This window comes from Oncorhynchus gorbuscha, linkage group LG13, assembly GCF_021184085.1.
Source record: "Oncorhynchus gorbuscha isolate QuinsamMale2020 ecotype Even-year linkage group LG13, OgorEven_v1.0, whole genome shotgun sequence".
NCBI lineage: Eukaryota > Metazoa > Chordata > Actinopteri > Salmoniformes > Salmonidae > Oncorhynchus > Oncorhynchus gorbuscha.
The window spans coordinates 422,000-449,117 of record NC_060185.1 but is presented as its reverse complement, the minus strand read 5'-3'; the positions used below and the strand labels follow the sequence as shown (position 1 = coordinate 449,117).

Below are 27,118 nucleotides of genomic sequence, written 5' to 3'. Positions count from 1 at the left end.
CTAGTTGAGAACACCTTTATTTAACCAGGTAGGCTAGTTGAGAACACCTTTATTTAACCAGGTAGGCTAGTTGAGAACACCTTTATTTAACCAGGTAGGCTAGTTGAGAACACCTTTATTTAACCAGGTAGGCTAGTTGAGAACACCTTTATTTAACCAGGTAGGCTAGTTGAGAACACCTTTATTTAACCAGGTAGGCTAGTTGGGAACACCTTTATTTAACCAGGTAGGCTAGTTGAGAACAAGTTCTCATTTACAACTGCGACCTGGCCAAGATAAAGCATAGCAGTGCGACACAATCAACAACATAGAGTTACATACACATGGAGTAAATAATAAACAAGCCAATAACACAAACAAGTCAATGACACAGTAGAAAAAAGAAAGTCTATAAACAGTGTGTGCAGAAGGCATGAGGAGGTCGGCAATAAATGGGCCGTAGGAGCGAATAATTACAATTTAGCAGATTAACACTGGAGTGATAGATGAGCAGATGATGGATGATGTGCAAGTAGAGATACTGTTGTGCAAAAGAGCAGAAAAGTAAATAAGATAAAAAACAGCATGGGGATGAGGTAGGTAGATTGGGTGGGCTATTTACAGATGGACTATGTACAGCTGCAGCGATCGGTTAGCTGCTCAGATAGTTGATGTTTAAAGTTGGTGAACGAAATTAAGTCTCCAACTTCAGCGATTTTTGCAATTCGTTCCAGTCATTGGCAGCAGAGAACTGGAAGGAAAGGCGGCCAAATGTGTGAACCAATACAGGGCTGGGTATCAGCCATCTGGCCTTTCAGAGCTCCCAGGTTTTAATCTGACCCTGTAATGGGATTATTCTGACATTCTTACACACATGAATGAGAGAGAGAGAGAGCAACGCTAGGTCACCTCCAGCAGCCACACCAACCACCATCCTACTTCCCCGCACCACCTCGGCATCTAGCCACCACAGTCCAGAGGGGGGTGGAACACATAGGAATGAAGGAGATGGATGGAGTGGGAGAGGAAGAAGAAGAAGGAAGAGAGACAAGGGAAACGCTGGGCAGTCTGATAATCCTCTCCACTACCCTTCACTACTCTCCTCTGCTGCGGTCCCTCATCCCTCTAGGCCCTCTTTTCTATTTTTACCAATGACCTGCCACTGGCATTAAACAAAGCATGTGTGTCCATGTATGCTGATGATTCAACCATACACGCATCAGCAACTACATCTAGGTGATGTTCTATGTCTCTGTGGTGTTCTGGACTTGGGAAATGGGATGAGGAGGGAGGGGATGAGGTGGGAGGGAGAGGATGAGGAGGGAGTGAGGGGATGAGGAGGCAGTAATGTAATGTTCCCTCTGTCAGAAGTCAGAGGGAGGATAAAGGACCTCAACCTCAATGCACCGGATAGGTAAAATACATTCTATTAAGGCAGTAACTCCCATACTGGTATCAACTCCTTAGATCATTGGAAGGAAATTGGAAGGAAAGATAGGTGATAGATAGGCGTTAGAGGAATCACTCCACTCTCTGTTCTCACCATGCCAGCTCTCTCTCTCTACCCCCACTATCTCCCTACCCCTCTCTCCACCCCCACTATCTCCCTCTCTCTACCCCCACTATCTCCCTATCCCTCTCTATACCCCCACTATCTCCCTATTCCTCTCGCCACCCCCACTATCTCCCTATCCCTCTATCCACCCCCACTATCTCCCTATCCCTCTCTCCACCCCCACTATCTCCCCATAACTCTCTTCACCCCACTATCTCCCTACCCCTCTCTCCACCCCCGCTATCTCCCTATCCCCCCCCCACTATCTCCCTATCCCTCTCTCTACCCCCACTATCTCTCTATCCCTCTCTCCACTCCCGCTATCTCCCTACCCCTCTCTCCACCCCCACTATCTCCCTCTCTCTACCCCCACTATCTCCCTATCCCTCTCTATACCCCCACTATCTCCCTATCCCTCTCTCCACCCCCGCTATCTCCCTCCCCTCTCTCTACCCCCACTATCTCCCTATAACTCTCTCCACCCCACTATCTTCATATCCCTCTCTCCACCCCCACTATCTCCCTCTTTCTCTCTACCCCCACTATCTCCATATCCCTCTCTCCACCCCCACTATCTCCCTATCCCTCTCTCTATCCCCACTATCTCCCTATAACTCTCTTCACCCCCACTATCTCCCTACCCCTCTCTCCACCCCCACTATCTCCCTATCCCTCTCTCTACCCCCACTATCTCCCTATCCCTCTCTCTACCCCCACTATCTCCCTATAACTCTCTCCACCCCCACTATCTTCATATCCCTCTCTCCACCCCCACTATCTCCCTATCCCTCTCTATACCCCCACTATCTCCCTATTCCTCTCGCCACCCCAACTATCTCCCTACCCCTCTCTCCACCTCCAGTATCTCCCTATCCCTCTCTCTACCCCCACTATCTCCCTATAACTCTCTCCATTTCCCCATCTCTCTCACTCTCTCCTCACTATCTCCCTAACTGTCCCTGGAACTGACTCTGATACTGATCCTGTATATACACTGTAGCTGACCTTGTAACTGACCCTGGTACTGACCCTGGAACTGACCCTGGTCATATTCTGTAGCTGACCCTGGTACTGACCCTGAAACTTTTTGGGGATCTGAGGACCAATACCAAATCTTTTCAGTCTCCTGAGGCGGAATAGGCATTGTCGTGCCCTTTTCACGACTGTTTTGGTGTGTTTGGACCATGATAGTTTGCTGGTGACGTGGACATCAAGGAATTTAAAGCTCTCAACCTGCTCCACAACAGCCCCGTCAATGAGAATGCCGGCCCTCCTTTTCCTGTAGTCCACAATCATCTCCTTTGTCTTGATCACATTGAGGGAGAGGTTGTTGTCCTGGCACCACACTTCCAGGTCTCTAAGTACATACCCTGAGGGGAATGCAAACTGCATTTGGAAACTATTACTGACTAAAAATGGAAGCCCAGCCGCAAGCTGCCCAGTGACGCAAGCCTACCAGACTAGCCAAATTACTCCTATGCGCGCTTTGAGGCAAACAACACTGAAGCATTCATGAGTGTTCGCCGTGGCCGATGTGAGTAAGACCTTTAAACAGGTCAACATTCACAAGGCTGCAGGGTGGATTACCAGGATGTGTACTCCAAGCATGCGCTGACCAACTGGCAAGTGTCTTGACTGACATTTTCACCCTGTCCCTGGCCGTGTCTGTAATACCTACAAGTTTCATGAACTCCAAGGTAACCTGCCGAAATGACTACCCACCCATAGCTCTCACGGACACCCTAGAACCACTCCAATTCACATACCGCCCCAACAGATCCACAGATGACGCAATGTCAATCGCGCTTTAACAACATATAACATTGCCCATATCTCCTTTAACAACATATAACACAGCCCATATCTCCTTTAACAACATATAACACAGCCAGTATCTCCTTTAACAACATATAGCACAGCCCATATCTCCTTTAACAACATATAGCACAGCCCCTATCTCCTTTAACAACATATAACATTGGCCATATCTCCTTTAACAACATATAACACAGCCCCTATCTCCTTTAACAACATATAGCACAGTCCCTATCTCCTTTACAAACATATAACACAGCCCATATCTCATTTAACATATAACACAGCCCCTATCTCAATTAATAAATAACACAGCCCCTATCTCAATTAACAACATATAACACAGCCCCTATCTCAATTAACATATAACATAGCCCCTATCTCAATTAACAACATATAACACAGCCCCTATCTCAATTAACATATAACATAGCCCCTATCTCAATTAACAACATATAACACAGCCCCTATCTCAATTAACAACATATAACACAGCCCCTATCTCCTTTAACAACATATAACACAGCCCCTATCTCCTTTAACAACATATAACACAGCCCCTATCTCATTTAACAACATATAACACAGCCCCTATCTCCTTTAACAACATATAACACAGCCCCTATCTCCTTTAACAACATATAACACAGCCCCTATCTCCTTTAAACAACATATAACACAGCCCCTATCTCCTTTAACAACATATAACACAGCCCCTATCTCCTTTAACAACATATAACACAGCCCCTATCTCATTTAACAACATATAACACAGCCCCTATCTCCTTTAACAACATATAACACAGCCCCTATCTCCTTTAACAACATATAGCACAGTCCCTATCTCCTTTACAAACATATAACACAGCCCATATCTCATTTAACATATAACACAGCCCCTATCTCAATTAATAAATAACACAGCCCCTATCTCAATTAACAACATATAACACAGCCCCTATCTCAATTAACATATAACATAGCCCCTATCTCAATTAACAACATATAACACAGCCCCTATCTCAATTAACATATAACATAGACCCTATCTCAATTAACAACATATAACACAGCCCCTATCTCAATTAACAACATATAACACAGCCCCTATCTCCTTTAACAACATATAACACAGCCCCTATCTCCTTTAACAACATATAACACAGCCCCTATCTCATTTAACAACATATAACACAGCCCCTATCTCCTTTAACAACATATAACACAGCCCCTATCTCCTTTAACAACATATAACACAGCCCCTATCTCCTTTAACAACATATAACACAGCCCCTATCTCCTTTAACAACATATAACACAGCCCCTATCTCATTTAACAACATATAACACAGCCCCTATCTCCTTTAACAACATATAACACAGCCCCTATCTCCTTTAACAACATATAACACAGCCCCTATCTCCTTTAACAACATATAGCACAGTCCCTATCTCCTTTACAAACATATAACACAGCCCATATCTCATTTAACATATAACACAGCCCCTATCTCAATTAATAAATAACACAGCCCCTATCTCAATTAACAACATATAACACAGCCCCTATCTCAATTAACATATAACATAGCCCCTATCTCAATTAACAACATATAACACAGCCCCTATCTCAATTAACATATAACATAGCCCCTATCTCAATTAACAACATATAACACAGCCCCTATCTCAATTAACATATAACATAGCCCCTATCTCATTTAACAACATATAACACAGCCCCTATCTCCTTTAACAACATATAACACAGCCCCTATCTCCTTTAACAACATATAACACAGCCCCTATCTCCTTTAACAACATATAACACAGCCCCTATCTCCTTTAACAACATATAACACAGCCCCTATCTCCTTTAACAACATATAACACAGGCAGTATCTCCTTTAACAACACAGTCCCTATCTCATTTAACAACATATAACACAGCCCCTATCTCAATTAACAACATATAACACAGCCCCTATCTCAATTAACAACATATAACACAGCCCCTATCTCCTTTAACAACATATAACACAGCCCCTATCTCCTTTAACAACATATAACACAGCCCCTATCTCCTTTAACAACACAGTCCCTATCTCTTTTAACAACATATAACACAGCCCATATCTCATTTAACAACATATAGCACAGCCCCTACCTACTTTAAACCCCTTTCCAGCAGTCAGATGACCAAATCACCCTCCAGTGATAATAGTGCACTATCAAGGGAATAGGAAACGTGTACCAGTTGGGATGCATTCTTGGAGTCCAGCCCACATCATACAGGGGTTAAAGGGTTGCTCAAAGATGCTCAGATATCAACACTCTATTGTGGGTAAATAATGATCTAACCCTGATGAGAGGGGTAAAACTAATTAACTCCCCATTTAAACGGTCATTTGGTTTCTCTTTGGCAAGACATTTTCCCAACACAGCTGAGACACATCACTGAGTATGGCGAGAGGGATGGAAGGAGAGAGAAAGGGAGAGCGAGAGAGAGAGAGAGAGAGAGAGAGAGAGAGAGAGAGAGAGAGAGAGAGAGAGAGAGAGAGAGAGAGAGAATGAATAGCAGAGAACCACACTGGGTTGGTGTCTCAGAGGGTGAATAGCAGAGAACCACACTGGGTTTGTGTCTCGGAGGGTGAATAGCAGAGAACCATACTGGGTTGGTGTCTCAGAGTGTGAATAGCAGAGAACCACACTGGGTTTGTGTCTCGGAGGGTGAATAGCAGAGAACCATACTGGGTTGGTGTCTCAGAGTGTGAAGCTTTCAGATCAGCAGAGCCACTTGGGTCGACGGTTTGTTCCCGCAAAACAACACAGTCATGAGAGAAACCTTTAATGAACTTCGTTAGAGAGATATCACCCTATTCAGTGTGAATAATCTTTAAAGGTTAACAACACTTCTCTAGGTCAGTCTCTCTATACTGTATATAACACAACCACAGGGCCGTCCATTATATTCTAATGCATCAGAGGGATTAATCAGTCAATATCAAGGTTTTCATTCTATATATCAAAATGATGCCATTTTATATATACTTAAAATTATGTTTGTCAGAAGTCGACAGTAAAACTCAACAATGAATGATTTATAAAAAAATAGCTGTTCGTGTAAAATGGGTCATTTATTTAATTGACTCTATTCTTTAGAATGACCTTTAGTCTCTGTTCTTAATGAGCTTAAAGCGTTCCGTTGGTATTTCCTCACTACACCTCTCTACTTGCCTCCCTCCCTAAGGCTGGATGGCAGGCTAATAAAAAGGTAAGAGAATAACGCTATATGTTAGCGTCCATTAGACGACACACTATATAATATAATATATGCCATTTAGCAGACGCTTTTATCCAAAGCGACTTACAGTCATGTGTGCATACATTCTACGTATGGGTGATCCCGGGAATCGAACCCACTACCCTGGCGTTACAAGCGCCATGCTCTACCAACTGAGCTACAGTTAGCTAGGTAACACTGTCATGGGCCACATCCTTCTCTATCTTTCTCTCACCCTCTTCTGTGCCCCTCTCTCTCTCCCTCTCTGTCTCTCCCTCTCTGTCTCTGTCTCTCCCTCTCTGTCTCTCTCTCCCTCTCTATCTATCTCTTTCTGTGTCTCTCCCTCTCTATCTATCTCTTTCTGTGTCTCTCCCTCTCTCTCTCTCTTTCTCTCCCTCTCTATCTATCTCTTTCTGTCTCTCCCTCTCTCTCTCTTTCTCTCCCTCTCTGTCTCTGTCTCTCCCTCTCTGTCTCTCCCTCTCTGTCTCTCCCTCTTTCTCTCTTTGCCTCTCTTTCTCTCCTCTCTATATCTTTCTTTGTATCTTTTTATATCTCTCTCTCCCTCTCTTCCTCTCTCACTGTTTCTGTCTTTCTCTCACACCTTCTATTTCTGTCTCCTTCTATCTCCAGCTTCCTTCTTTACATCTCCTCTGATACAGAGTAACATTTGATCATCCTTTATGTCTGGCAGGACACTAGCAGGTTACATCGCCATTTCAATCTGATAATCTAAAATACAATGTAACAAACCCCTTCTACAACATGTCCCCTTGACAAACCCCCTCTACAACATGTCCCCTTGACAAACCCCCTCTACAACATGCCCCCTTTGAGAAACCCCCTCTACAACATGTCCCCTTGACAAATCCCTTCTACAACATGTCCCCTTGCAGGTAACCATGGTTGACAGAGGGAGAATAATGATTCCAAGCACCACCCTCCTTTTGAAGCTTCCAGTCTGTTATTCGAACTCAATCAGCATGACAGATGGATCTCCAGCCTTGTCCTCGTCAACACTCACACCTGTGTTAACAAGAGAATCACTGACATGATGTCAGCTGGTCCTTTTGTGGCAGGGCTGAAATGCAGTGGAAATGTTTTGGGGGGGGGAATTCAGTTCATTTGCATGGCAAAAAGGGAATTAATTGCAATTCATCTGATCACTCTTCATAACATTCTGGAGTATATGCAAATTGCCATCATACAAACTGAGGCAGCAGACTTTGTGAAAATTAATATTTGTGTCATTCTGAAAACCTTTGGCCACGACTGTACAAGTCTGGCACAGTAATGGTAGAAAGAGGGAATGCAGCAGTATAAGCTCCCCCACGCTGAGTGAGTCAAACCAGACCTCTTCATTTAAAAAAAAACACAGATGAGCTGTGCAATCACAAAGAATTTAAAAACAAAACCCAATTTTGATAAACTCCCATATATATTGGGAAAAATACAATAGTGTGCCGTGGTCCTTCTGTAGCTCAGTTGGTAGAGCATGGCGCTTGTAACGCCAGGGTAGTGGGTTCGATCCCCGGGACCACCCATACATAGAACGTATGCACACATGACTGTAAGTCGCTTTGGATAAAAGCGTCTGCTAAATAGCATATATTATTATATTATTATTATCTCAGCAAGATTTGTGACCTGTTGCCACAAGAAAATGGCACGTTAACTATTTGCATATACTATGACATTTGTAATGTCTTTATTAGTTGGGATCTTTTGTGAGTGTAATGTTTACTGTGGATTTGTATTGTTTATTTCACTTTTGCTTATTATCTACATCACTTGCTTTGGCAATGTTAACATATGTTTCCCATGCCAACAAAGCCCTTAAATTGAAATTGAATTGAGAAAGAGGGAGGGAGACAGAGAGAGCTAGAGAGACAGAGAGAAAGAAAGAGAGAGAGAAAGAAAGAGACAGAGGTAGAGAGACAGAGAGAAAGAAAGAGAGAGAGAAAGAAAGAGAGAGAGAGAGCTAGAGAGACAGAGAAAGAAAGAGAGAGAAAGAAAGAGAGAGAGCTAGAGAGACAGAGAGAAAGAAAGAGAGAGAGAAAGAAAGAGACAGAGGTAGAGAGACAGAGAGAAAGAAAGAGAGAGAGAAAGAAAGAGAGAGAGAGAGCTAGAGAGACAGAGAAAGAAAGAGAGAGAAAGAAAGAGAGAGAGAGAGCTAGAGAGACAGAGAAAGAAAGAGAGAGAAAGAAAGAGAGAGAGAGAGAGAGCTAGAGAGACAGAGAGAAAGAAAGAGAGAGAAAGAAAGAGAGAGAGACAGAGAGAAAGAAAGAGAGAGAAAGAAAGAGAGAGAAAGAGAGAGAGAGAGACAGAAAGAGAGAGAGAGAAAGAGAGAGAGAGAGACAGAACGAGAGAGAGAGACAGAAAGAGAGAAAGAAAGAGAGAGAAACAGAGAGAAAGAAAGAGAAAGAGAGAAATACAGAGATAGAGACAGAAAGAGAGAGAGATAGAAAGAGAGAGAGACAGAAAGAGAGAAAGACAGAAAGAGAGAAAGACAGAAAGAGAGAGTGACAGAAAGAGAGAGAGAGAGACAGAAAGAGAGAGAGCTAGAGAGACAGAGAGAAAGAAAGAGAGAGAGACAGGACAGAGAGAAAGAAAGAGAGAGCGACAGAAAGAGAGAGCTAGAGAGAGAGAGAAAGAAAGAGAGAGAGAAAGAAAGAGACAGAGAGAGAAATACAGAGAAAGAGAGAGACAGAAAGAGAGAGAGAGACAGAAAGAGAGAGAGAGACAGAAAGAGAGAGAGACAGAAAGAGAGAGAGAGACAGAAAGAGAGAGAGAAAGAGAGACATAATCATATTGGTTATGCAGTACACTATAGGTTCCATACATTATCACTAATGTTTGTGCAGGAGACTATAGGTTCCATACATTATCACTGAGGTTTATGCAGGAGACTATAGGTTCCATACATTATCACTGAGGTTTATACAGGAGACTATAGGTTCGATACATTATCACTGAGGTTTATACAGGAGACTATAGGTTCCATACATTATCACTGAGGTTTATACAGGAGACTATAGGTTCAATACATTATCACTGAGGTTTATACAGGAGACTATAGGTTCCATACATTATCACTGAGGTTTATGCAGGAGACTATAGGTTCAATATATTATCACTGAGGTTTATACAGGAGACTATAGGTTCAATATATTATCACTGAGGTTTATACAGGAGACTATAGGTTCAATATATTATCACTGAGGTTTATACAGTAGACTATAGGTTCCATACATTATCACTGAGGTTTATACAGGAGACTATAGGTTCAATATATTATCACTGAGGTTTATACAGGAGACTATAGGTTCCATACATTATCACTGAGGTTTATGCAGGAGACTATAGGTTCAATATATTATCACTGAGGTTTATACAGGAGACTATAGGTTCAATATATTATCACTGAGGTTTATACAGTAGACTATAGGTTCCATACATTATCACTGAGGTTTATACAGGAGACTACTAAGTCACAATGCATTATTTCTGCCCTGTGCACCAATTCATGTTGTTCCCCCAATGACTAGAGAAAGTGAAACATTCCTTGAAAAAAAGACACAAGCCGCTAAAAATAACTACCCAAGCTTTGAACAAGTACTGTAAAAGGTTAGTACTGTGAAGGTTAGTACTGTAAAGGTTTGATCAGCTAGGATAGAACAAATACTGTAAAGGTTAGTATTGTAAAGGTTAGTACTGTAAAGGTTGGTACTGTAAAGGTTGGTACTGTCAAGGATGGTACTGTAAAGGGTGGTACTGTAAAGGATGGTACTGTAAAGGTTGGTACTGTCAAGGATGGTACTGTAAAGGGTGGTACTGTAAAGATTGGTACTGTAAAGGTTGGTACTGTAAAGGTGAGTACTGTAAAGGGTGGTACTGTAAAGGTTAGTACTGTAAAGATTGGTACTGTAAAGATTGGTACTGTAAAGGTTGGTACTGTAAAGGATGGTACTGTAAAGGTTGGTACTGTCAAGGATGGTACTGTAAAGGGTGGTACTGTAAAGATTGGTACTGTAAAGGTTGGTACTGTAAAGGTGAGTACTGTAAAGGTTGGTACTGTAAAGGTTAGTACTGTAAAGATTGGTACTGTAAAGGTTGGTACTGTAAAGGTTAGTACTGTAAAGGTTGGTACTGTAAAGGTTAGTACTGTAAAGATTGGTACTGTAAAGGTTGGTACTGTAAAGGTTAGTACTGTAAAGGTTGGTACTGTAAAGGTTAGTACTGTAAAGATTGGTACTGTAAAGGTTGGTACTGTAATGGTGAGTACTGTAAAGGTTGGTACTGTAAAGGTTAGTACTGTAAAGATTGGTACTGTAAAGGTTAGTACTGTAAAGGTTGGTACTGTAAAGGTTAGAGCTGTAAAGGTTAGAGCTGTAAAGGTTGGTACTGTAAAGGTTGGTACTGTAAAGGTTAGTACTGTAAAGGTTGGTACTGTAAAGGTTAGAGCTGTAAAGGTTGGTACTGTAAAGGTTAGTACTGTAAAGGTTAGTACTGTAAATGTAAATGTAAAGGTTAGAGCTGTAAAGGTTAGAGGTGTTACGATCACACCAGGCAGAGAGCAGTAAGTATTTAAATACACAACATGAGACAACATACAAAGCAATGCAAGTTATTTTGGGTGAGGATGACAGTGTCTTTGCATTGTGTATGTGTGTGTGAAATACAACTAACTGCGTAAAATAATACTGGACATAGAAACAATATGGTTGTGCAATAACATTGTGTGCAACACTCAGGGTCCATGGACATTAAGGGGATGTGTATCATTCAGTAGAGGAGGGACAGCTATGTCATGTGGAAGAGAGGGGTCAGAGTCATTAAAGTGGGAGGGAATGTGTGATGTTCTGTCTGGCCTATGCCATGTCATGAAGGAGAAAATGCATCTCATAACACTTGAACATGGAGAGATCTGTTACATCATTACGTCTACAGTAGCAGCCAGTGTGTGGTGTTCGATGTAGGCCGACATTGCATGATACTTTTGAGGGCAGAAAAATCATGCAGGGCTTGACAATAACCTTCAGACAAGGAGTTAACTGAAAATGTTGTGTTGTTCGATGTAAGAAACCACTTCACAAAATAAAGTGCATTATTATTCCCATTCCATTATTACAGAGAATCAGACAAATATTGCTACCCTCTGCCTATTGGCTACTTAGCTTGTTCAAGCCTGTTTCAAAATACAACACTGCCCCTTTAAGACAGAAAAAATGCTCTTTACCTGACTTTCTTTTCAAAGATGTCTAGATGTTCACGTTTTCTGCTTTTGTAGAAGGCAATCACTCCCCTATTGCTGACTACACATTATATATAACTGGGCTAATATCTCACTAACTGGCAAAGGATATGAACAAATATGCACACATAGCTACATGCAGCTCTCGCTTTGATCTTAAAACAACTGCATCTACTCACGACCACTCATGCTCTAAACACAGTCCAGTTCATCTACTCACGACCACTCATGCTCTAAACACAGTCCAGTTCATCTACTCACGACCACTCATGCTCTAAACACAGTCCAGTTCATCTACTCACGACCACTCATGCTCTAAAAACAGTCCAGTTCATCTACTCACGACCACTCATGCTCTAAACACAGTCCAGTGCATCTACTCACGACCACTCATGCTCTAATCACAGTCCAGTGCATCTACTCACGACCACTCATGCTCTAAACACAGGCCAGTTCATCTACTCACGACCACTCATGCTCTAAACACAGTCCAGTAAATCTACTCACGACCACTCATGCTCTAAACACAGTCCAGTTAATCTACTCACGACCACTCATGCTCTAAACACAGTCCAGTGCATCTACTCACGACCACTATGCTCTAAACACAGTCCAGTTCATCTACTCACGACCACTCATGCTCTAAACACAGTCCAGTTCATCTACTCACGACCACTCATGCTATAAACACAGTCCAGTTCATCTACTCACTACCACTCATGCTCTAAACACAGTCCAGTTCAAATTAAATGGCACAGATCCATATATGGCAATGGTCTATTTGCATGTAGGCCAACTGCTGACCATAAATTCTCACTTATGTGAAATAACCAAGTAGGTTAGTGGCAATACAGAGCAGAGAGAAACCAGAAGCAAAGAGCAGAGATAAACCAGAAGCCCAGAGCAGAGAGAAAGCAGAAGCTCAGAGCAGAGAGAAACCAGAATCCCAGGGCAGAGAGAGACCAGAATCCCAGGGCAGAGAGAAACCAGAAGCCCAGGGCAGAGAGAAACCAGAAGCTCAGGGCAGAGAGACCACAATCCCAGAGTAGAGAGAAACCAGAATCCCAGAGTAAAGAGAAACCAGAAGCCCAGAGTAAAGAGAAACCAGAAGCCCAGAGCAGAGACAAACCAGAAGCCCAGAGCAGAGTGAACAGAATCTCAGAGTAGAGAGAAACCAGAAGCCCAGAGCAGAGACAAACCAGAAGCCCAGAGCAGAGTGAACAGAATCTCAGAGTAGAGAGAAACCAGAAGCCCAGAGCAGAGAGAAACCAGAATCCCAGAGCAGAGAAGAAGAAGCTTGTACCAGTTGGTCACTTACCAGTAACATTAACTTGGACCAGACCAGTACGAGTCCCAATCCCATTGGTGGCAGCACACACGTACGTCCCAGCTAGCTCATAGGTCACCGCGCCCTTGAAGATCAGAGAGTTGTTAAGAATCTCCACGGTGCTGGGAAGAGATCCATTCACCCTGTAGAAGAGAGGAGCAAGATAGGGTGTTAAAGATCCCACTGGTCACAACTCTTATATGGTCCTTCTGTAGCTCAGTTGGTAGAGCATGGCGCTTGTAACGCCAGGGTAGTGGGTTCGATTCCCGGGACCACCCATACGTAGAATGTATGCACACATGACTGTAAGTCGCTTTGGATAAAAGCGTCTGCTAAATGGCATATTTATAGTGGTTTTTATCACACCCTAGTGGTCACATCTCTTATCACACCCAATAAATAGGGGTCTATAGCATCTACTATATAGGGGCGGGGGCGTATGCCTTATGGCTAACGAGACATGGTGTGATGAAAGAAACATACAGGAACTCAAATCCTTCTGTTCACCTGATTTAGAATTCCTCACAATCAAATGTAGACCGCATTATCTACCTAGAGAATTCTCTTCGATTATAATCACAGCCGTATATATCCCCCCCCCAAGCAGACACATCGATGGCTCTGAACAAACTTTATTTAACTCTTTGCAAACTGGAAACAATTTATCCGGAGGCTGCATTCATTGTTGCTGGGGATTTTAACAAGGCTAATCTGAAAACAAGACTCCCTAAATTTTATCAGCATATCGATTGCGCAACCAGGGGTGGAAAAACCTTAGATCATTGTTACTCTAACTTCCACGACGCATATAAGGCCCTGCCCCGCACCCCTTTCGGAAAAGCTGACCACGACTCCATTTTGCTGATCCCTGCCTACAGACAGAAACTAAAACTAGAGGCTCCCACGCTGAGGTCTGTCCAACGCTGGTCCGACCAAGCTGACTCCACACTCCAAGACTGCTTCCATCACGTGGACTGGGATATGTTTCGTATTGCGTCAGATAACAACATTGACGAATACGCTGATTCGGTGTGCGAGTTCATTAGAACGTGCGTTGAAGATGACATTCCCATAGCAACAGAAACCGTGGATTGATGGCAGCATTCGCGTGAAACTGAAAACTCGAACCACTGCTTTTAATCAGGGCAAGGTGTCTGGTAACATGACCGAATACAAACAGTGCAGCTATTCCCTCCGCAAGGCTATCAAACAAGCTAAGCGTCAGTACAGAGACAAAGTAGAATCTCAATTCAACGGCTCAGACACAAGAGGCATGTGGCAGGGTCTACAGTCAATCACGGACTATAGGAAGAAAAACCAGCCCAGTCACGGACCAGGATGTCTTGCTCCCAGGCAGACTAAATAACTTTTTTGCCCGCTTTAAGGACAATACAGTGCCACTGACACGGCCTGCAACGAAAACATGCGGTCTCTCCTTCACTGCAGCCGAGGTGAGTAAGACATTTAAACGTGTTAACCCTCGCTTGGCTGCAGGCAAAGACGGCATCCCCAGCCGCGCCCTCAGAGCATGCGCAGACCAGCTGGCCGGTGTGTTTACGGACATATTCAATCAATCCCTATACCAGTCTGCTGTTCCCACATGCTTCAAGAGGGCCACAATTGTTCCTGTTCCCAAGAAAGCTAAGGTAACTGAGCTAAACGACTACCGCCCCGTAGCACTCACTTCCGTCATCATGAAGTGCTTTGAGGGATTAGTCAAGGACCATATCACCTCCACCCTACCTGACACCCTAGACCCACTCCAATTTGCTTACCGCCCAAATAGGTCCACAGACGATGCAATCTCAACCACACTGCACACTGCCCTAACCCATCTGGACAAGAGGAATACCTATGTGAGAATGCTGCTCATCGACTACAGCTCTTCATTCAACACCATAGTACCCTCCAAGCTTGTCATCAAGCTCGAGACCCTGGGTCTCGACCCCGCCCTGTGCAACTGGGTACTGGACTTCCTGATGGGCCTCCCCCAGGTTGTGAGGGTAGGTAACAACATCTCCTCCCCTCTGATCCTCAACACTGGGGCCCCACAAGGGTGCGTTCTGAGCCCTCTCCTGTACTCCCTGTTCACCCACGACTGCGTGGCCACGCACACCTCCAACTCAATCATCAAGTTTGCGGACGACACAACAGTGGTAGGCTTGATTACCAACAACGACGAGACGGCCTACAGGGAGGAGGTGAGGGCCCTCGGAGTGTGGTGTCAGGAAAATAACCTCACACTCAACGTCAACAAAACTAAGGAGATGATTGTGGACTTCAGGAAACAGCAGAGGGAACACCCCCCTATCCACATCGATGGAACAGTAGTGGAGAGGGTAGCAAGTTTTAAGTTCCTCGGCATACACATCACAGACAAACTGAATTGGTCCACTCACACAGACAGCATCGTGAAGAAGGCGCAGCAGCGCCTCTTCAACCTCAGGAGGCTGAAGAAATTTGGCTTGTCACCAAAAGCACTCACAAACTTCTACAGATGGACAATCGAGAGCATCCTGGCGGGCTGTATCACCGCCTGGTACGGCAACTGCTCCGCCCTCAACCGTAAGGCTCTCCAGAGGGTAGTGAGGTCTGCACAACGCATCACCGGGGGCAAAGTACCTGCCCTCCAGGACACCTACACCACCCGATGTTACAGGAAGGCCATAAAGATCATCAAGGACATCAACCACCCGAGCCACTGCCTGTTCACCCCGCTATCATCCAGAAGGCGAGGTCAGTACAGGTGCATCAAAGCTGGGACTGAGAGACTGAAAAACAGCTTCTATCTCAAGGCCATCAGACTGTTAAACAGCCACCACTAACATTGAGTGGCCGCTGCCAACACACTGACACTGACTCAACTCCAGCCACTTTAATAATGGGAATTGATGGGAATGATGTAAATATATCACTAGCCACTTTAAACAATGCTACCTTATATAATGTTACTTACCCTACATTATTCATCTCATATGCATACGTATATACTGTACTCTATATCATCGACTGCATCCTTATGTAATACATGTATCTCTAGCCACTTTAACTATGCCACTTTGTTTACATACTCATCTTATATGTATATACTGTACTCGATACCATCTACTGTATCTTGCCTATGCTGCTCTGTAACATCACTCATTCATATATCCTTATGTACATATTCTTTATCCCCTTACACTGTGTATAAGACAGTAGTTTTGGAATTGTTAGTTAGATTACTTGTTGGTTATCACTGCATTGTCGGAACTAGAAGCACAAGCATTTCGCTACGCTCGCATTAATATCTGCTAACCATGTGTATGTGACAAATAACATTTGATTTGATTTGATTTGTATAATGTATTCAATAAATAGGGGTCGAGTGTCTACTATATACTGTATTCAATAAATAGGGTTCTATAGCATCTACTATATACTGTATTCAATAAATAGGGGTCTATAGCATCTACTATATACTGTATTCAATAAATAGGGGTCTATAGCATCTACTATATACTGTATTCAATAAATAGGGGTCTATAGCATCTACTATATACTGTATTCAATAAATAGGGGTCTATAGCATCTACTATATACTGTATTCAATAAATAGGGGTCTATAGCATCTACTATATACTGTATTCAATAAATAGGGGTCTATAGTGTCTACTATATACTGTATTCAATAAATAGGGGTCTATAGTGTCTACTATATACTGTATTCAATAAATAAGGGTCTATAGCATCTACTATATACTGTATTCAATAAATAGGGGTCTATAGCATCTACTATATACTGTATTCAATAAATAGGGGTCTATAGCATCTACTATATACTGTATTCAATAAATAGGGGTCTATAGCATCTACTATATACTGTATTCAATAAATAGGGGTCTATAGCATCTACTATATACTGTATTCAATAAATAGGGGTCTATAGCATCTACTATATACTGTATTCAATAAATAGGGGTCTATAGTGTCTACTATATACTGTATTCAATAAATAGGGGTCTATAGCATCTACTATATACTGTATTTAATAAATAGGGGTCTATAGCATCTACTATATACTGTATTCAATAAATAGGGGTCTATAGTGTCTACTAAATACTGTATTCAATAAATAGGGGTCTATAGTGTCTACTATACAGTTGAAGTCGGACGTTTACATACACTTAGGTTGGAGTCATTAAAACTCGTTTTTCAACCACTCCACAAATGTCTTGTTAATAAACTATAGTTTTGGCAAGTCGGTGAGGACGTCTACTTTGTGCATGACACAAGTGAGTTTTCCAACAATTGTTTTCAGACAGATTATTTCACTTATAATTCACTGTATCACAATTCCAGTGGGTCAGAAGTTTACATACACTAAATTGACTGTTCCTTTATACAGCTTGGAAAATTCCAGAAAATGATGTCATGGCTTTAGAAGCTTCTGATAGGCTAATTGACATCATTTGAGTGAATTGGAGGTGTACCTGTGGATGTATTTCAAGGCCTAACTTCAAACTCAGTGCCTCTTTGATTGACATCATGGGAAAAGCTCATTAAAAAAAATTGTAGACCTGCACAAGTCTGGTTCATCCTTGTGAGCAATTCCCAAATGCCTGAAGGTACCACGTTCATCTGTACAAACAATAGTACAGAAGTATAAACACCATGGGACCACGCAGCCATCATACCGCTCAGGACGGAGACGCGTTCTGTCTCCTAGAGATGAATGTACTTTGGTGCGAAATATTTCAATCAATTCACCAGAACAACAGCAAAGGACCTTGTGAGATGCTGGAAGAAACAGGCACAGAAGTATCGATATCCACAGTAAAACGAGTCCTATATCAACATAACCTGAAAGGCCGCTCAGCAAGGAAGAAGCCACTTAAAACAACTTAAATAAGCAAGACTACGGTTTGCAACTGCACATGGGGACAAAGTTTTTGAAGAAATGTTTTTGAAGAAATGTCCTCTGGTCTGACGAAACAAAAATAGAACAGTTTGGCCATAATGCCCATCGTTATGTTTGGAGGAAAAAGGGGGAGGCTTGCAAGCCGAAGAACACCATCCCAACCATGAAGCACGAGGGTGGCAGCATCATGTTGTGGGTGTGCTTTGCTGCAGGAGAGACTGGTGCACTTCACAAAAGAGATGGCATCATGAGGTAGGAAAATTATGTGGATATATTGAAGCAACAGCTCAAGACATCAGTCAGGAAGTTAAAGCTTAGTCGCAAATGGGTCTTCCAAATGGACAATGACCCCAAGCATACTTCCAAAGTTGTGGCAAAATGGCTTAAGGACAACAAAGTCAAGGTATTGGAATGGCCATCTCAATGCCCTGATCTCAATCCTATAGAAAATTTGTGGTCAAAACTGAAAAAGCAAGGAGGCCTACAAAGCTGACTCAGTTACCCCAGCTCTGTCAGGAGGAATGGGCCAAAATTTACCCAACTTATTGTGGGAAGCTTGTGGAAGGCTACCCAAAACATTTGACCCAAGTCAAACAATTTAAAGGCAATGCTACCAAATACTAATTGAGTGTATGTAAACTTCTGACCCACTGGGAATGTGATGACATAAATAAAAGCTGAAATGAATCATTCTCTCTACTATTATTCTGACATTTCATTCTTAAAATAAACCGGTGATCCTTACTGACCTAGGACAGGAAATGTTTACTAGGATTAAATGTCAGGAGTTGTGAAAAACTGAGTTTAAATGTATTTGGTTAAGGTTTATGTAAACTTCCCACTTCAACTTTATATAGCAGCTGGATTGATCGACTGCAGGACTGAAAGCCCAGAGGAGAAAGACTGAGGACTCAGAATGTGATACTGTACAGGGTGATTTCTGGGTGAAGGAATACGTGTATATGTATATTTCTATAGCTATGTGTATGCCTATATCCTGGTTGTTCCGGCTCTGTCTTGTTCTGTCAAAGCCTTCCTTAAGTGTGTGTGTGTGTGTGTGTGTGTGTGTGTGTGTCTAGCAGCCCGGAGAAAACTTCACAACACATTTGGAGTCTTGTTCCACCACAGCAATGTCCTCCTATCTGTCACCCAGCCTGCCCCTTTGTCTGTACACATAATTCTCTCTCTCTCCGCCTCCTCACCCCATCTTCTACATCCCTCTTTCTCCATGAATTTCCCTCTCCTCATCCTCCCTATCCTATGGTATCATCCCTCTCCTCATCCTCCCTATCCTATGGTATCATCCCTCTCCTCATCCTCCCTATCCTATGGTATCATCCCTCTCCTCATCCTCCCTATCCTATGGTATCATCCCACTCCTCATCCTCCCTATCCTATGATATCATCCCTCTCCTCATCCTCCCTATCCTATGATATCATCCCTCTCCTCATCCTCCTTATCCTATGATATCATCCCTCTCCTCATCCTCCTTATCCTATGATATCATCCCTCTCCTCATCCTCCTTATCCTATGATATCATCCCTCTCCTCATCCTCCCTATCACATGATATCATCTCTCTCTCTCTTTCCTCTGTCTTCACCCTCCCTCTCTCTTCTACCCTCTCCAGTCTCCTCTTCCCCTGTAAAGAAACCTCTATTCTATATCCCTCCCCACCATCCCTCTCTCTTCCACCCTCTCCAGTCTCCTCTTCCCCTGTAAAGAAACCTCTATTCTATATCCCTCCCCACCCTCCCTCTCTCTTCCACCCTCTCCAGTCTCCTCTTCCCCTGTAAAGAAACCTCTATTCTATATCCCTCCCCACCCTCCCTCTCTCTTCTACCCTCTCCAGTCTCCTCTTCCCCTGTAAAGAAACCTCTATTCTATATCCCTCCCCACCCTCCCTCTCTCTTCTACCCTCTCCAGTCTCCTCTTCCCCTGTAAAGAAACCTCTATTCTATCTCCCTCCCCACCCTCCCTCTCTCTTCCACCCTCTCCAGTCTCCTCTTCCCCTGTAAAGAAACCTCTATTCTATATCCCTCCCCACCCTCCCTCTCTCTTCTACCCTCTCCAGTCTCCTCTTCCCCTGTAAAGAAACCTCTATTCTATCTCCCTCCCCACCATCCATCTCTCTTCCACCCTCTCCAGTCTCCTCTTCCCCTGTAAAGAAACCTCTATTCTATATCCCTCCCCACCCTCCCTCTCTCTTCCACCCTCTCCAGTCTCCTCTTCCCCTGTAAAGAAACCTCTATTCTATATCCCTCCCCACCCTCCCTCTCTCTTCCACCCTCTCCAGTCTCCTCTTCCCCTGTAAAGAAACCTCTATTCTATATCCCTCCCCACCCTCCCTCTCTCTTCCACCCTCTCCAGTCTCCTCTTCCCCTGTAAAGAAACCTCTATTCTATATCCCTCCCCACCCTCCCTCTCTCTTCTACCCTCTCCAGTCTCCTCTTCCCCTGTAAAGAAACCTCTATTCTATATCCCTCCCCACCCTCCCTCTCTCTTCCACCCTCTCCAGTCTCCTCTTCCCCTGTAAAGAAACCTCTATTCTATCTCCCTCCCCACCCTCCCTCTCTCTTCTACCCTCTCCAGTCTCCTCTACCCTGTAAAGAAACCTCTATTCTATATCCCCCCCACCCTCCCTCTCTCTTCTACCCTCTCCAGTCTCCTCTTCCCCTGTAAAGAAACCTCTATTCTATATCCCTCCCCACCCTCCCTCTCTCTTCTACCCTCTCCAGTCTCCTCTTCCCCTGTAAAGAAACCTCTATTCTATATCCCTCCCCACCATCCCTCTCTCTTCCACCCTCTCCAGTCTCCTCTTCCCCTGTAAAGAAACCTCTATTCTATATCCCTCCCCACCATCCCTCTCTCTTCCACCCTCTCCAGTCTCCTCTTCCCCTGTAAAGAAACCTCTATTCTATCTCCCTCCCCACCCCCCTCTCTCTTCTACCCTCTCCAGTCTCCTCTTCCCCTGTAAAGAAACCTCTATTCTATCTCCCTCCCCACCCTCCCTCTCTCTTCTACCCTCTCCAGTCTCCTCTTCCCCTGTAAAGAAACCTCTATTCTATATCCCTCCCCACCCTCCCTCTCTCTTCTACCCTCTCCAGTCTCCTCTTCCCCTGTAAAGAAACCTCTATTTTATATCCCTCCCCACCCTCCCTCTCTCTTCCACCCTCTCCAGTCTCCTCTTCCCCTGTAAAGAAACCTCTATTCTATATCCCTCCCCACCATCCCTCCCCACCATCCCTCTTCTTCACCCTCTCCAGTCTCCTCTTCCCCTGTAAAGAAACCTCTATTCTATATCCCTCCCCACCCTCCCTCTCTCTTCCACCCTCTCCAGTCTCCTCTTCCCCTGTAAAGAAACCTCTATTCTATCTCCCTCCCCACCCCCCTCTCTCTTCTACCCTCTCCAGTCTCCTCTTCCCCTGTAAAGAAACCTCTATTCTATATCCCTCCCCACCCTCCCTCTCTCTTCTACCCTCTCCAGTCTCCTCTTCCCCTGTAAAGAAACCTCTATTCTATATCCCTCCCCACCCTCCCTCTCTCTTCCACCCTCTCCAGTCTCCTCTTCCCCTGTAAAGAAACCTCTATTCTATCTCCCTCCCCACCCTCCCTCTCTCTTCTACCCTCTCCAGTCTCCTCTACCCTGTAAAGAAACCTCTATTCTATATCCCCCCCACCCTCCCTCTCTCTTCTACCCTCTCCAGTCTCCTCTTCCCCCCTGTAAAGAAACCTCTATTCTATATCCCTCCCCACCCTCCCTCTCTCTTCTACCCTCTCCAGTCTCCTCTTCCCCTGTAAAGAAACCTCTATTCTATATCCCTCCCCACCATCCCTCTCTCTTCCACCCTCTCCAGTCTCCTCTTCCCCTGTAAAGAAACCTCTATTCTATATCCCTCCCCACCATCCCTCTCTCTTCCACCCTCTCCAGTCTCCTCTTCCCCTGTAAAGAAACCTCTATTCTATCTCCCTCCCCACCCCCCTCTCTTTCTACCCTCTCTCAGTCTCCTCTTCCCCTGTAAAGAAACCTCTATTCTATCTCCCTCCCCACCCTCCCTCTCTCTTCTACCCTCTCCAGTCTCCTCTTCCCCTGTAAAGAAACCTCTATTCTATATCCCTCCCCACCCTCCCTCTCTCTTCTACCCTCTCCAGTCTCCTCTTCCCCTGTAAAGAAACCTCTATTTTATATCCCTCCCCACCCTCCCTCTCTCTTCCACCCTCTCCAGTCTCCTCTTCCCCTGTAAAGAAACCTCTATTCTATATCCCTCCCCACCATCCCTCTCTCTTCCACCCTCTCCAGTCTCCTCTTCCCCTGTAAAGAAACCTCTATTCTATATCCCTCCCCACCCTCCCTCTCTCTTCCACCCTCTCCAGTCTCCTCTTCCCCTGTAAATAAACCTCTATTCTATCTCCCTCCCCACCCCCCTCTCTCTTCTACCCTCTCCAGTCTCCTCTTCCCCTGTAAAGAAACCTCTATTCTATCTCCCTCCCCACCCTCCCTCTCTCTTCTACCCTCTCCAGTCTCCTCTTCCCCTGTAAAGAAACCTCTATTCTATCTCCCTCCCCACCCTCCCTCTCTCTTCCACCCTCTCCAGTCTCCTCTTCCCCTGTAAAGAAACCTCTATTCTATCTCCCTCCCCACCCTCCCTCTCTCTTCTACCCTCTCCAGTCTCCTCTTCCCCTGTAAAGAAACCTCTATTCTATATCCCTCCACACCCTCCTTCTCTCATTCATACCCAGTGGTGGCAGGGCTACAGTGAGGTGAACACAATGGTCTATTAATCCGTTGACACCTTCCCTTACCCATCCTTCAGTGAACAATTACTACGTTTATCCCTCAATTTCACTGTATAAATCTCTTATTTTCCACCCAGTTATAGATGGTTGGCAAAGCTCCTCTGTTGTCAAAAGAGTTGTAGTATGAAGAGCCAGAGAGGACAGCAGGACGAGGACGTTGGTCCATTAAATTGCGTTTCTATGATGTCACATGGCTTGGTATTTGGACTCTGGTTAGATGTGTGTTAATGCTCACATAGTGCTGTGTGTATATTCTGCAGCACTGACACTTGATTTGAAAAGTACTGATGTCAGCTCTTAGGAATGTAGTCCTAATCTATGGCTCCACCACCTCAACTGAAGCTAAAACTCCTCTCTCTCTCTCCAATCTCTCCCCTTCCTCCCCTTCTCTCTCTCTCTCTCCCCTTCTCTCTTTCTCTCTCTCCCCCATCTCTCTCTCTCTCCCATCTCTCTCTCTCTCTCTCTCTCTCCCCTTCTCTCTTTCTCTCTCTCCCCCATCTCTCTCTCTCTCCCATCTCTCTCTCTCTCTCCCCTTCTCTCTTTCTCTCCCATCTCTCTCTCTCTCTCTCTCTCTCCCTTCCTCCCCTTCTCTCTCTCTCTCTCCCTTCTCTCTTTCTCTCTCTCCCCCATCTCTCTCTCTCTCCCATCTCTCTCTCTCTCTCTCTCTCTCTCTCTCTCTCTCTCTCTCTCTCTCCTCCCTCTCTCTCCCCTTCTCTCTTTCTCTCTCTCCCCCATCTCTCTCTCTCTCCCATCTCTCTCTCTCTCTCCCCTTCTCTCTCTCTCCCATCTCTCTCTCTCTCCCATCTCTCTCTCTCTCTCCCCTTCTCTCTCCCCTTCCTCCCCTTCTCTCTCTCTCTCCCATCTCTCTCTCTCTCCCATCTCTCTCTCTCTCTCCCCTTCTCTCTTTCTCTCTCTCCCCCATCTCTCTCTCTCTCCCATCTCTCTCTCCACCTCTCTCTCTCTCTCTCCAATCTCTCCCCTTCCTCCCCTTCTCTCTCTCTCCCCTTCTCTCTTTCTCTCTCTCCCCCATCTCTCTCTCTCTCCTATCTCTCCCCTTCTCTCCCCTTCTCCCTTTCTCTCTCTCTCCCATCTCTCTCTCCCCTTCTCTCTCTCTATCTCTCTCCCCTTCTCTCTCTCTCTCCATCTCTCTTTCTCTCTCTCCATCTCTCTCTCTCTCCCCTTCTCTCTCTCTCTCCCATTCTCTCTCTCTCTCCCATCTCTCTCTCTCCCCCATCTCTCTCTCTCTCTCCCCCCATCTCTCTCTCCCCTTCTCTCTCTCCCCCATCTCTCTCTCCCCTTCTCTCTCTCCCCCATCTCTCTCTCTCCCCTTCTCTCTCTCTCCCCTTCTCTCTCTCTCCCCCATCTCTCTCTCCCTTTCTCCCTCTCTCCCCCATCTCTCTCTCCCCTTCTCTCTCTCTCTCCCCCATCTCTCTCTCTCCCATCTCTCTCTCCCCCATCTCTCTCCCCTTCTCTCTTTCTCTCTCTCCCTCTCTCTCTCCCCCCCATCTCTCTCTCCCATCCCTCCCCTTCTCTATCTCTCTCTCTCTCCCCCTTCTCTCTCTCCATCTCTCTCCCCATCTCTCTCTCTTTCTCTCTCGCCCTTCTCTCTTTCTCATCTCTCTCTCTTTCTTGCTCTCTCTCTCTCCACCATCTCTCTCTCTCTCCCCTTCACTCTCTCTCCCCCTTCTCTCTTTCTCTCTCTCCCTCTCTCCCCCATCTCTCTCTCTCTCTCCCCCCATCTCTCTCTCTCTCTCCCCCCATCTCTCTCTCTCCCCCCCTTCTCTCTCTCCCCATCTCTCTCTCTCTCCCCATCTCTCTCTCTCTCCCCCTTCTCTCTCTCCCTTCTCTCTCTCTCTCTCCCCTTCTCTCTCCCTCTCCCTCTCTCTCCCATCTCTCTCTCCCTCTCTCACTCCCCCATCTCTCTCTCTCTCTCCCCCATCTCTCTCTCTCTCTCTCTCTCTCTCTCTCTCTCTCTCTCTCTCTCTCTCTCTCTCTCCCCCCCATCTCTCTCTCTCCCCCCTTCTCTCTCTCCCCCTTCTCTCTCTCCCCCATCTCTCTCTCTCTCTCTCTCCCCTTCTCTCTCTCTCCCCATCTCTCTCTCTCTCTCCCCCCCTTCTCTCTCTCTCCCCATCTCTCTCTCCCCCATCTCTCTCTCTCTCTCCCCCCTTCTCTCTCTCTCCCCCATCTCTCTCTCTCTCTCTCCCCCATCTCTCTCTCTCTCCCCCCTTCTCTCTCTCCCCCATCTCTCTCTCTCTCCCCCCTTCTCTCTCTCTCCCCCATCTCTCTCTCTCTCTCTCCCCCATCTCTCTCTCTCCCCCCCATCTCTCTCTCTCTCTCCCCCCCATCTCTCTCTCTCTCCCCCCTTCTCTCTCTCTCCCCCATCTCTCTCTCTCTCCCCCCTTCTCTCTCTCTCCCCCATCTTATTATTATTATTATTATTATTATTATTATTATCTCTCTCGCTCTCTCTCCCTCTCTGCTAAAGATGAAAAGCTTTTACGATCCCCCTCTAAAAACGGCACCAAAAAAAGAAGCTTATTTAAAGTGCTTTGAAAGGCTGGTCCTGGCTCACATCCTGGTCCTGGCTCACATCTGGTCCTGGCTCACATCCTGGTCCTGGCTCACATCCTGGTCCTGGCTCACATCCGGGTCCTGGCTCACATCCTGGTCCTGGCTCACATCTGGTCCTGGCTCACATCCTGGTCCTGGCTCACATCTGGTCCTGGCTCACATCTGGTCCTGGCTCACATCCTGGTCCTGGCTCACATCTGGTCCTGGCTCACATCCTGGTCCTGGCTCACATCCTGGTCCTGGCTCACATCCTGGTCCTGGCTCACATCCTGGTCCTGGCTCACATCTGGTCCTGGCTCACATCCTGGTCCTGGCTCACATCCTGGTCCTGGCTCACATCCTGGTCCTGGCTCACATCCTGGTCCTGGCTCACATCTGGTCCTGGCTCACATCCTGGTCCTGGCTCACATCCTGGTCCTGGCTCACATCCTGGTCCTGGCTCACATCCTGGTCCTGGCTCACATCAACAGCATCCTCCCAGACACCTTAGATCCACTCTAATTTGCATACAGCCCCAACAGATCCACAGATGAAGCGATCTCAATCACACTCCACACTGCCCTTTCCCACCTGGACAAAAGGAACACCTACGTGAGAATGCTGTTCATTGACTACAGCTCAGCGTTCAACACCATAGTGCCCACGTAGTTCATCACTAAGCTAAGGACTCTGGGACAAAACACCTCCCTTCTGCAACTGGATCCTGGACTTCCTGACTGGCCATCCCCAGGTGGTAAGAGTAGGCAATAACACGTCTTCCACGCTGATCCTCAACACTGGGGCTCTCAATGGTGTGTACTTAGTCCCCTCCTGTGTTCCCTGTTCACCCTAGACTGCATGGCCAAACACAACTCCAACGCTATCATTACGTTTGCTGACGACACAACAGTGGTAATAATAAAATCTAATGTTATTGGTCACATACACATGGTTAGCAGATGTTATTGGTCACATACACATGGTTAGCAGATGTTATTGGTCACATACACATGGTTAGCAGATGTTATTGGTCACATACACATGGTTAGCAGATGTTAATGCGAGTGTAGCGAAATGCTTGTGCTTCTAGTTCCGACAATGCAGTAATATCTAACAAGTAATCTAACAATTTCACAACAACTACCTTATACACACAAATGTAAAGGAATGAATAAGAATATGTACATATAAATATATGGATGGCCAAATAGCATAGTCAAGATGCAGTAGATGGTATAGAGTACAGTATATACACATGAGATGAGTAATGTAGGGTATGTAACAAGATGCAGTAGATGGTATAGAGTACAGTATATACACATGGGATGAGTAATGTAGGGTATGTAAACATTATATAAAGTGGCATTGTTTAAAGCGACACATTTATTACACCCAATTTTTTAATATTAAGGTGGCTGTAGTTGAGAGTCAGTATGTTGGCAGCAGCCACTCAATGTTAGTGGTGTCTGTTTAACAGTCTGATGGCCTTGAGATAGAAGCTGTTTTTCAGTCTCTCGGTCCCAGCTTTGATGCACCTGCACTGACCTCGCCTTCTGGATGGTAGATAAAAGTGACTAGATATTGTAGATAAAATATATATTGTGAATAAAATACATTAGACACTGTCAATAAAATAGACTAGATACTGTAGATAAGAGAGA

General features: G+C 45.0%; 1 protein-coding gene across 1 annotated transcript in view; it reads right to left on the bottom strand.

The window, feature by feature from the left end:
* nectin1b (nectin cell adhesion molecule 1b) overlaps positions 1 to 27,118 on the bottom strand; it is a 180,102-nt gene that overhangs the window by 28,186 nt on the left and 124,798 nt on the right. The window contains exon 5 of the mRNA XM_046293577.1: positions 13,202 to 13,353. Within this exon, the coding sequence (XP_046149533.1) occupies positions 13,202 to 13,353 (152 nt within the window). The remainder of the gene's footprint in view (positions 1 to 13,201; positions 13,354 to 27,118) is intronic.